The sequence below is a fragment of the Doryrhamphus excisus genome, chromosome 9 (genome assembly GCF_030265055.1).
Source record: "Doryrhamphus excisus isolate RoL2022-K1 chromosome 9, RoL_Dexc_1.0, whole genome shotgun sequence".
Taxonomy (NCBI): Eukaryota; Metazoa; Chordata; class Actinopteri; order Syngnathiformes; family Syngnathidae; genus Doryrhamphus; species Doryrhamphus excisus.
In genome coordinates this window covers 12771922-12784128 of record NC_080474.1, presented here as the reverse complement: position 1 = coordinate 12784128, position 12207 = coordinate 12771922, and the positions used below count along the sequence as shown (strand labels likewise).

Genomic DNA, 12207 nt, shown 5'->3' with positions numbered 1-12207 from the left:
AAGCACACAAGTTAATTTGGCTTTAACTCAAATTCCAGATACTCACTGAAAGGATGCTGTGCGACGACTGGGTCTGACCTCAGATACTCTCCAATACCGTATTTGTTCTCAGCAAACACTCTGAATATGTACTCGATTCCATCATGTAGACGGATCACTCTCATGGTGGTTTTCTGAATTGCTGAAGCGACTGTTGCCCACTTGTTGTCCGTTGTCCTCCTTTTTTCAACAATGTAGTTGGACACTTCGGCACCGCCATCATCTTTGGGTGGCTCCCATTCCAGGGTGATGCCATCTGCTGTGATCTCGTCAAACTTTATGGGACCAGTGCAGACACCAGGTCTGCCCACAACCTTGAGGGAGAACTTGCAATCTTTGGAGCCTATGCTGTTCTTGACGTTGATGGTGTATGTGTCAGCATCTCCCCTTTGACAGTCTCTAATTAGCAGGGTGGTAATCCCTTGAGATGCCTCAACACACATGCGACCAGTGTCTCCAAGGCTTACGTCACCCTTTTTCCATGTGGCGGTGGGATATGGCACACCAAGGATTGGGATGTTAATGCGGATGGTAGCGCCTTCCTTGACCACGTAGCAGCCATCATGTAAACTGCTCAGGTTGCAGTCAGGCAGGACTGGAACCAGAAAAGTTGACAATTGAGGAAATAGAGTTGAATAAATTGAATAAGTATTACATGAGAGCAGGTTCTTACCAAACTGGTCCTTGGCAACAGCACTGAGCTCAGTGGGTGGTCCTTCTCCAGATTCGTTGAGTGCTCTGACTCTGAATAAGTACTCCTTGCCCTCAGTGAGCTCACTGACAGCTAATGATGTATTTTTGCCCTTCATAATCTGCTTCCACTGCTCGCCTTCACTCTGGTCCACTATGTAGGCACTTACATGACTTCCGCCATCACTGACAGGCTTTTTCCAAGCCAGTGTGATGGAATCCTTAGTGGTCTTTTTGGCCTTCAAGTCCATCACTGGACCAGGTTGCTCTAAAAGAGCAAGGAGTGCATCAGGAATAAAGTGGTTTGAATGATTGCATCAGTGGATTGTTCTATGAATACCTGAGGCTCGAACACTGCCCGCGGTCTCACAGCCCTCTCCGATGCCATAAGCATTCTCAGCCAGCACCCGGAAGCAGTAAGCTTGTCCTGCCTCCAAGTTGGTGATCCTAAAGGAGATCTTGTGACACTCTGCTGACACACAGGTCCAGGCTTTCCTCTCTGCGAGACGCTTCTCAACAATGTAGCTCTTCACCGGACTGCCACCATCGATCAGTGGTGCATCCCAGGTGATGGAAGCGTGGTTTCTGGAAGTTTCCTTCACAGTCAGGTTCAAAGGTGGTCCAGGAGAATCTAAGATGGGGTGGAGTAGTTAGTAATAGAAGCAGTATGCCACACAAATTACTAAAACCAGAGTGTTATTTTCATCTTTGATGCAATTTTTTCACACGCCTTGATTTCTTTGAGGCCAGAAACGCAGCTAAGTAGAGATAAAATTTTATCTTGATGATATGATATCTTACCAAGAACCTTCACCACAATGGTGTAGCTTTTGGAACCACTACTGTTCTCCAGCGTCAGGACATATTTGCCAGCATCATATCTGTTAATGTCTTCAATCAAGAGCAGGGTATCCCACTCAGACGTCTTGATCAACAGGCCCTCTCGCTCCTTCAGATTGGCATCCACCTTGCTCCATGTCACTTTTGGTGCTGGGCGCCCTCTTAAGGGAACGTAGAGCCTCATGGTGACGCCAGCACGGAGAACCAAGGCTTTCCTCAGATCGGCATCCAGTTCAGCTTCCGGAGCGACTGGAGAAATGACAGATTAATAAATTTTCAAACAGCTAAAATTATGCATGATACAAACAATAAACCGCTACCCAAAAATATAAAACAAGCCTTCTCAACAAGAGATGATCTTAATATGATCTTAACACACTTAACTTAAAACTTATATGCGAGGACAAGGTGAAAAACCTTCAGCATTTCAGTATGTGGACTCAAATTATGGAACGTATCTAGTAAGGAACTCTAACAATGCACTATAATTTGCAATTTTTTTGTTTTTTTAATATTCATTTGGGCAAATACACGAAACACCATAGTGCATCTCCCACACCAATCAATATACAACTCTCCATTATTTACATCTGTATTCAGCTATCTGATTTCCCCTGTTATTATTATCATTGTAATATTGTTATTGTTATTATCATTATCATTATTATCATTGTTATAATCTTTATCATTATTACCATCATTCTAATCATCATTAATATTACCATTTTCATCATTATAGTTAACAATTTTTGGATTTTTTAAAATTATTTAATTTTACAGACTTTAACAGACAGTGCTGTATCATTCCATTTGTTATTTTCTGAAATCCGCAGTATTTGTGCTTTTATTGTCAATTTGTTAGCCCACTTTTTTGTGACATTTACATATCATTTTCTGTATTGCATGTGTCTAATCTTGTGCATTAAAACAAGAACTTGAGACTGTGTCTGAACAGGTGACCAACCCAAACATCAGTATCTTCTTGTTAAACCCTACCTGAGGTTTTTAGACGTGTTTATTAGTTTCAAGTGAAAGGTTTGGGAACCACTGATCTAGTTGACCAAAACCATGACTATCATGACTATCGGTACTAGAATTTAAAAAAGGAACGTACTGAGGATATCCTTGGCCATGTGGTTTCCAGGGACTTCGCTAGGCTCGCTGTAACCAATCTTGTTGACAGCAGTGACTCTGAACTGGTATTCCGTGTCATGCATTAGGCCTGTCACCAAAAACTTGGTAGCCTGGAGCTTCTTTGGTACATTGCATTTATTCCAGTCCTCTGCAGTTGCCTGTTTGCACTCCACCAGGTAGCCAATGATCTCGCAACCACCGTCATAGGCTGGCTTAGTCCAGCTCAGGCTGATGGAGCTCTTTGTAGAATCCACCACCTTGGGGAAGGCAGGTGGGCCTGGGGGATCTGGAGGAGAATGGCAATGATTGTAAATGACAACATTAGATACTCAATTAATTTGAAAGCCACATGCTTTCATTCCAAAATAGATACTCACAGACAGGATCAACAGCCAGAGCAGCATTGGATGCATCGCTTGGTTTGCCCAGCCCAGCTTTGTTCATGGCAATGACTCTGAACTCATATTCAGAGCCCTCAGTTAGCTGAGCTGCTTTAATGGTCCTGTCAATCACCGGACGGCGGTTGACTTTGGCCCAAGTCAATTCTGTGGCCTCGCGCTTCTCTACCATATAACCAAGGATGGTTGCTCGACCGTCGTTGGCGGGTGCCTTCCAGCTAACTGTCATGGAGTCCTTGGTGATGTTGGTGATGACAGGCGGATCGCATGGGCCAGGAACATCTGAGGTAATGAAACACAACATAATGATCTCACACCAGGAACAACAACCATATTTCTGTTGACTCTACTTCCCCTGTTCTGCTGAAATGTTTTATCTTTCTAAAAGGTACCAATAAGTCTGAAATCAAACTTGAACACACTTTCTGCTTGACATCTGATGGCGCTACCATTACAAGTTTGATTTACTTTCAACCAGTTTTTTCTTCTTTACATCTACCACACATAAAGCAACATCAATCACCACCTAAAATTCCTTAAAAAAAATCCGGCTCCCCCTACATCTGTCTAATAATGACATGATGATAATGTTTTTTACCGTAATTGTCGACATTTTAGGCACACGCTAACAATAAATGTACAATAATTATGTCTGCACGCACCATACGGGTTCTTGACCACGACAGGGTCAGTCATGACAGCATCTCCGACGCCATACTGGTTCTCAGCACTGACTCTGAACTGGTACTCATGTCCTTCGATAAGTTTCTCCACCGAGCAGTCAGTAATGTGACCGTGAATGTTGGAGGTGACAAGTGCCCAGTTGGCTCTGCTGGTTTCACGCTTCTCGATGATGTAGTTCGTGATTTCTGACCCGCCGTCTGCCAAAGGGGGCTCCCACCGCAGCTTGACACGATCTGCAAATACTTTGGTGGTTTTCACTGAAGCTGGAGGACCTGGTTTATCTGCAGGAAACAAATGAGAGAATTTTTAAAGATAAGACCATCTTCAATTTGTCTTGCAGTGAGGAAATGGCATGTTTTTTTATTGGCACTTATTGTACAAGAGTAGAGTCAAAATATTAGTTTTAAGTTTTAATCTATTGAAAAAAGTCTAAATTTTACAAAAATGTTATAATATAATGAAGAAAAATAATGACATTTTACTAGTGAAAAGTTGAAATATTAAAAAAGTCATAGTATTATGAGAAACACAGCAATGAATAACAGTGTAATTTTCTGACAAACAAGTTGCAAAAAAATTAAATTGTTAAGACAATTAAGTCAAACTATTATAAAATATTCAGAGAAGAAAATTTATAAGAAGAATTTGAAACAGCTAAAAAAAACCCCAGCAGAAATAGAAAAAAAAACTGTTGTAATTACAAGAATCAAGTCAAAATATTCTGAAAAAAATGTGTCTCATGAGAAAAAAAAGTTGCTTTGACTTGAAATAATATGCAAATAACATTTGAACAACGTTTTAGTATTATAGGAATAAAATCAATTATAAAGTAACATTCCAGAAGGAAAATGTACAAAGATTATTGAGAAAGTTGAAAATATTAAATTAAATAATATTAATACAATTAAAATGTAATGTAATTTCTTGAAATACAGTATACTGTATATCATTTCTTAGCATATCTACTTGCATGGGTTTATAAAATATCAAAGTGGCCCTTCCATCCTTTCATTTTTCATGATGTGTCCCTCAGTGGAAGTCATTTGGACACCCATGGTTTAGCTGAATACTGAGAAACACACAGCAAACTTACCGAGCACTTTGACTTTAATGGTGGCATACTTGCTGCCATTGATATTCTCAGCAACAACAGCATAGTCGCCTGATTCCTTCCTGGTGACAGAATACAGCTCCAGCAGGTGGAGATGTTTCTTCTGGGTCATCTTCATTCCCTCTGCCAGTACCAGAGGCATGCCGTCTCTCTTCCAGCTCACCTTTGGCAATGGCTTGCCAAAGACCTCAGCATCCAGGAAGACGTTCTCGCCGGCTTTCACCACAATCAGGTTCTTCATGTTGACTCCTAACTCCACACGAGGAGGAACTGCACAAATGGCGACAATTCATTAGTCTATTAATAAGTCTAATTAGTCTTTGTGTGATTCCTACCATTCTCCGCGATGACAGGAATGGGATCTGACAGCTCTGAGGGCAGGCTGATGTTTATAGCAGTCTTGGCGATGATTCTAAATTGGTACTGCTGACCCTCCTCCAAACCAGTCACCACATAGTTTTCTGTCTGGATGCTCATGCAGTTGCTGTTGGAGCGTGTCCACTTCTCCTCTGGAAGCTTGCAGTACTCCACGAAGTAGCCAATCAGTTTGCTGCCACCATCATGCTTGGGCCGGGTCCACACCAATGAGACTGTGCTCTTGGTCACATCCATGGGCTCAGGCTTGCCTGGAGGGTCTGGACAAAAATATTCCGGTAAGGCTATATGAAATGTACACTCATAAATGGCATTCCTACAAATGGGAAGTCCAATTCAAAATATGTGCATTGTTATTTCAGTGTTATGATAATTTAAAACATTTTTTAACCAAACTTCACTAGTAATAATATTTCCTTTGGAGTTTTCGTACCAACAGCAGTCCTGGCGGTGATGAAATCAGTCTGCTTGCAATGTTTGCCCTGTCCAGCAATGTTAATGGCGGACACCCTGAAGGTGTACTCCAGGCCCTCGATCAGTCCGGTGCAGGTGTACTGGGTAGCTTTCACCAGAGACTCATTAGCCATGACCCACAAGAGACTGTTCCTCTCCTTCTTCTCGATGCAGTACCCAGTAATCGGGCTTCCTCCATCACTGCTGGGACGCTCCCATGAGAGGATGACAAAGTCCTTGTTGATCTTGTTAACCTGCAGGTTTCTGGGTTCACTTGGAGGATCTGGAGGTAAATGGAATATCCACAGTCAATCATGTCTGGAGCAAACATGATACTTATAGGTTATCACATGGTTTGTCTGGTATCAGGCCCGGTATCATGCCCCCAAGTGTCAGTATCAGCCCGAGACCGAAGGATAATAATCATGAGCTTATTATCACGTGCTATTTAATCCAAAGACCATTTTGTTTCCAGAAAATGTTCAGTTTATTACATGTATTATATCTAAACAGTGTAAACACAATAATTGCAAAAATATTTCAACAATAATATTTTATCAACAGTCTTATCTTATCAATGTCTGACAATTAAAGTTCCATTAATCAAGTTTGGGTTTTTTGGTGACTGGAGAAGCACTAGGCACTAAGCACTCGTGCGCTGTTCTCTGATTGGTTGTTTCACGGGCACTATACCAGAGCAGCGCGCTCTGAGTGGACAGCTACGGGGGCTGATACTGGACATGGTTAAACTCTATATTTTATCAGTATCACTGCCCTGGGCTTTGACACAGTATCATTATGGCCTTTTCCCGTATCATTCATGGGCGGTTTCTAGGGTATAGGGCCAATTAATACTGTAGTATGTGATGATAATGGTTTACAGATACAGCAGAAGTGGCTCACCAAATGGATATCTGGCAATCATCCTCTCGGAGTAGATGGGCTCAGAGATGCCGAACCTGTTTTCAGCACGGACCCGGAAGCTGTACTCTTTGCCGGGTGTCAGTTTAGTCACCCTGAAGCTGGTTTTGGTGCAGGAAGAGGACATGGTAACCCAGTCACCCTGGCTAATGTCACACTTCTCCACAATGTAGTTTGTGATATTGCTGCCACCATCCTCCTCAGGAGAGTTCCAGAGCAGCGTGCAGGCGTCAATGTCTTGCTCAGTGATTTCAAGAGGACTTCCAGGTGGTCCTGGAATGTCTGCCGGACAAAGAACATACATGATTAAGAATAAATTAACCTTCAAAGTATCATACAACTTTTTGACACTGACCCATAACAATGACTTTGATAATTTGGTTGATCTTGGCCGTGCTGTTTTCAGCCGAAAGGCTGTAGTAGCCGCTGTCCGACCTCGTCATATTCTTAATGATGAGTGTGCAACTTGTAAGTGTCTTGAAGACAGAAAGGCGATCAGAAGTCAGGACGTCTTCGTTGCCCTGCTTCCACTTGCAGAAGGGAGCGGGTTTACCCGCCACAATGGCTTCAATGACCATTTTGGATCCGGCTCTGACTGTCACAGTATCAGGCATAATGATCTTTGGGGCCACTAAGGGAGTAAGAATTAACAAGAATTATTTCTCTGTCTGTAAGTTGGCACAATCAATGTGAGAGTTGGACCAGTTTACTCACTGAGCTGCTCTTTGACCTCAAATATTCCCTCGGCCTCCCGAGCAAGACTGACTCCAACGGAGTTCCTAGCTGCTACCCTGAACTTGTACTTCTTCCCTTCCTTCAGGCCAACGACAACGATAGTCAAATCCTTGACCACTGAATACGGTGTCCACTTTTCCTCTGGGGAACCCTCCTCCTGGTAGTCCACAACATAACCGTTGATCTTGGCTCCTCCGTCTCTGAGCGGCTTCAGCCAGCCAAGTGTGGCACTGTTCTTCGTGATCTCCAAAACGTCCATCTTCTTTGGTGGATCCGGTTCACCTGATAACATCAGCAGGTATTAGACACACATCAAAATACTGACCTACAATTTAACTCTTGACACTCACTGATGGGGTCCACAGCCAGGTAAGATCTGGGAGAATCCTGAGGAACTCCAATTCCATACTTGTTGCATGCCATGACACGGAAGTAGTACTCAATGCCAGGTGTCATGTTGGTCACCTTGAAGCTAGTCTTCTTTAGGTCTTCTGTGCACTTTGTCCATGTCTTCCTGTCCACTTCACGTTTCTCCACAATGTAGTTGAGAATGGGGCTTCCACCGTCATTCTCTGGTGGCAACCAGGACAGTTGAGCTGTTGTTTTCGTGACATCAGTTGCGTCAAGGCCACCAACAGGACCAGGGGTATCTACAGGTGAATGGATTTAACGTTGTAAATAATGTAAATAATAAAATAAAAAATTGGTCAGTAATAGGTCAAGTCTCACCGAGAACTTTGACACGGACAAAAACGGCTTTCTCTCCAGCAGAGTTAGACAGAGTGAGTGAGTATTTTCCAGAATCTTCTCTGGTGCTTTCAGGGATGACCAGGAAGGACATGGTGTCCACTTGGTCTACGTGACCTCTGCGAGCCACATTGTCCACGCCCAAGCGCTTCCAGGTCACCTTGGGTGCGGGACGTCCTCTGATAACAGCGAAAAGTCTTATTGGACAGCCAGCCCTTACAGCAAGACCTTTCCTCAAACTTGCATCCAGGTCAATCTCAGGAGCCTCTGTTTCCATGGAAACACATCAGTGAAGGATAATTAATAATATACACCTATTTATTCTTCAGTTTATTTTGTTTGTCATATTTCTTACCCAGGATCTCCTTAGGGGAGACGGCCTCCTTTAAGTAAGCATGGCGTCCCCAGCCCACCTGGTTTTGGGCAGAGACCTTGAACTCATACTCCTGCTTCTCATCAAGCTGTCCTATGGTGAACTCTGTGAGGACCAGTGGTCCATGCGTGTCAATCCTCTTCCAGCCTTCTGTGGGCTTCTCAGGGTCTACCTCACTCTTCAACCTTAAGTCCAGGCTGTAGCCAATAATCGGGGCACCCCCATCATATACAGGTTTAGACCAGGAAAGTGTGATAGAGGTCTTGGTGCTGTCAGCCACCTTCAGGCTTGCAGGTGGGCCAGGAGGTTCTGGAGAGAGAACATAAAAGAAATAGCAATATAATCATGAAGATAAGTGGACAGGGTTGAATCATTTAGTTGGCTTTACTGACCAATTGGATCTTTGGCTGTAACAGGTCTACAGGGTTTGCTGGGATCTCCCAGACCAACTTCATTCTCAGCCTTGACTCTGAACTGATACTCATGGTTGGGGATCAAGTTGGTGACTTTCATGCGTCTCTCAGAGATGGGACTTTTAGTGCATGGCACCCAGCGCACTGCCCTCTTTTCCTTTCTTTCTAGAATGTAGCCGGTGATGGACTTTCCTCCGTCATTCTCAGGTGGAGCCCAGACAACTGTCATCTCTTCTTTGCTCACCTGCATACCAAAAATTGCAATGAGTTATAATTTGTGTGCCCGTTCACTCGCTGTGACACAATATATAGGTTACACACCTGTGTGTACACTGTTTATACATTGTATACTGCAAAGTTACTAACCTTTGTAACCTCTGGGGCATCAGGTGGTCCAGGTCTGTTGAACTGAGTCTTGACAGTGACAGGTTTGCTCTCCATTGAAGGTCCAGTTCCCATCTTGTTCTCAGCCCTCACTCTGAAGATGTACTCATTGCCCTCTACCAGACGAATGACGTTGCAGTACGGTGTAACTACGGATGCAGAGTATGTGGACCAGACCATCCTTCTGGTTTCACATTTTTCCAGGATATAGCTGTCAACCTCACAGCCTCCGTCATCCTCAGGCGCATCCCATACCACTCTGCACTTGTCGGCTCCAATGCCAGTGACTCTGAGGTTCCTGACAGGGCCGGGAACGTCCAGGACGTTAACGTTAGCATATGCAGTGAAGGTTCCGGCAGAGTTGGTGGCAGTGATGATATATTTTCCGGAGTCAGTACGTTTTGACTTGGTCAAAAGGAATTTGGAGTAATCAGAACCGGTTTCATAGCTGATTCTGGGGTTGTCTCCGACCGCCTTGTCCTTTGTCCACTTGACTTCTGGCTGAGGCTTTCCTCTCAGGCCGGCCTCTATCCTGACAGACTCTCCAGCCTTTACTGTTAGTGTTCCGGCCAGCCTCAGGTCAATGACAGGCTTTTGAATCTCTTCTCGCACCAAGATATCTGCAAGTTTAACCCAGCCACTCTCCCCTCCTTCATTGACACTCTGCACCCTGAAAAACAAATCATGTGCTTTAGTGCTTGAAGTTCATGTCTTAAAAATGGCTTACTAATTATTTGCATTGAATATTGAGAAGACTGATATCTGAATTCATGCAATAACAAACCTGAAAGTGTAAGTGTGGTTTTCTACACATTTGTCCGCCAAAAAGAATGTGTCAGTTAAGATGCCGGTGTTAAGTTTTTCCCATTCCTCCGCATCTTTGTCTTTGCACTCCAGGTTGTAAGAAAGGTTGGGGCTACCACCATCATAGTCAGGCTTCCTCCATCTCAGGTAAACATGGTTCTTGCCAATATCGGTTGCCCTGAAGTTCTCAGGCTCGCCTGGCTTTTCAATGGGGTCAATGGCAAGCAAAGGGACCTTGGTCTCCACAGTGGGTCCAGGTCCCATCTTGTTTTCTGCACAGACACGGAAAAGGTACTCGTGGCCTTCCATCAGCTTGGTCTTGATCTTGCGATTGGTGCAGTGTGAAGAGATCATGGACCACATGCTGACGCTAGGCTCTCGGCACTCCACGATGTAATTGGTGATCTCAGATCCGCCGTTGTCTTTAGGCGCCTCCCAGTTGATCATGCATGAGTCCTTGGTGACATAGGTCATGTGGAGGTTCTGGCAGTGGCTGGGTCTGTCCAACACGTTTACCGTGATGGCACAGGAGGCTTCTCCGCCCTCATTTGAGGCCTTCAGAATATATTTACCATGGTCACCTCTGGTGGCCTCCTTGATCCTCAGCTTGACCACGGGTAGGTTCTGAATGATAGATACACGCTTGCTGTTCTCCAGAATAGTCTCTTCCTTTGACCACAGCACTTCAGGGTCGGGACGGGCTTTGACATAGCCGATGATGTTAATGTTGTGTCCAACACGCACAGTGACACGCTCACGACATGTGGCGTCCATTTCAATCTCTGGAGGAATAAGGATGTCTTGAGCAGTGACGGACTCTGGAATCTCTCTCGACTCACCATCTCCAATCATATTTGAGGCATAAACTCTGAATCTGTAAGTGACTCCCTCCTCCAGCCCCTTCACTGTGTATGCGCACTGCTTGATGAAGTCATCCAGATTCATTTTCTTCCAGTCTTCTGCATCTGCCTTCTTCATTTCCACAGTGTAGCCCAGAATTGGGCTTCCTCCATCTTTGTTGGGTTTAGTCCATACCAAGTCTGCCGTAGTCTTGCTGTAATCTTTAACTTTTGGGTTGACTGGGGGGCTTGGGACAGTGATCTGCCTGCAAGGCTTGCAGGGGTCAGATATGGGAGAGGGGCCACTGTAGCCGGCGCTATTCTCAGCAAATATCCTGAATTCATACTCATTTCCCACAAACAAGCCTAGGACTCTGTACCTGAGGTCTCTGCAAGGTGTCTTGTTTACACGGATCCACTTTCCTCCTTTGTGTCTCCGCTCAATTATGTAACCTGTGATCTGACTACCACCGTCAGACAACGGCATGGTCCAACCAAGAGTAACACCGTCCTCAGAGACGTCATGTGGCTGTGGCTTACCAGGAGGACTTGGTGGCATAAAGGAATGCTCAGCAACAGTGGGCTTGCTCTCCAAAGGAGCACCGATGCCCATCTTGTTCTCAGCGCGAATGCGAACCACATACTCAACTCCTTTCTGAAGGCGGACTATCCTGAGCTTTGTAGCAAGGCTGCCAGAGCTAACTCCACCCCATGTTTCCTTATTGGAATCTCTCTTCTCCACAATGTAGTTAGTGACAGGGCTTCCACCATCATCCTTAGGAGGGCGCCACTCGATCATCATGGAGTCAGGAGTGACCTCCAGAATGTTGACCGGTCCAATGGGTGCCGCTGGGACATCCAGCACCGTGACATTCAGAGCTGCTGTCTTGGTCCCGGCAAGGTTTGAAACGGTGAGCAGGTAAGTGCCGGTGTGATTTCTGGTACACTCATTGATGCTGAGGACGGTGGAAAAGTTGTCGGTGTCGATCTTAATATTCCCTTCGCTGGTGATCTCCTCTCCTTCAATCGACCATTTGGCGGTAGGGATTGGAATTCCTCTCATGATAGCAGGCAGCCTGATGGTGGTCCCAGCCTTAACAGTGATGCCCTCAGTCAATTTGACATCAACCTCAACAATTGGAGGCACTGTTGATAGAAGACAGAAACCGTTTTACCCAGCTGTTGTGCTCATTACATAATGATCAACTGTTATATTTATTTCACTGGTTAAAAAAAACAGCATTAACTGAATTAATCATTCGATTAG

The 12207-nt window shown here is 44.6% G+C and overlaps 1 protein-coding gene across 2 annotated transcripts in view; it reads right to left on the bottom strand.

Annotated features, from left to right (window-relative positions):
* Nucleotides 1–12207, bottom strand: part of ttn.2 (titin, tandem duplicate 2) — a 179643-nt gene that overhangs the window by 46465 nt on the left and 120971 nt on the right. For both annotated transcript variants that reach the window (XM_058081579.1, XM_058081580.1), the window contains 19 exons: nt 10082–12086; nt 9280–9967; nt 8893–9157; nt 8483–8809; nt 8110–8394; nt 7731–8030; nt 7360–7662; nt 7001–7276; nt 6628–6927; nt 5705–6007; nt 5232–5531; nt 4879–5166; nt 3764–4066; nt 3081–3383; nt 2684–2989; nt 1531–1818; nt 1070–1360; nt 713–997; nt 47–634 (listed from right to left, as the gene is read on the bottom strand). In XM_058081579.1, coding sequence (XP_057937562.1) covers nt 47–634; nt 713–997; nt 1070–1360; nt 1531–1818; nt 2684–2989; nt 3081–3383; nt 3764–4066; nt 4879–5166; nt 5232–5531; nt 5705–6007; nt 6628–6927; nt 7001–7276; nt 7360–7662; nt 7731–8030; nt 8110–8394; nt 8483–8809; nt 8893–9157; nt 9280–9967; nt 10082–12086 — 8004 coding nt within the window. The remainder of the gene's footprint in view (nt 1–46; nt 635–712; nt 998–1069; nt 1361–1530; nt 1819–2683; nt 2990–3080; nt 3384–3763; nt 4067–4878; nt 5167–5231; nt 5532–5704; nt 6008–6627; nt 6928–7000; nt 7277–7359; nt 7663–7730; nt 8031–8109; nt 8395–8482; nt 8810–8892; nt 9158–9279; nt 9968–10081; nt 12087–12207) is intronic.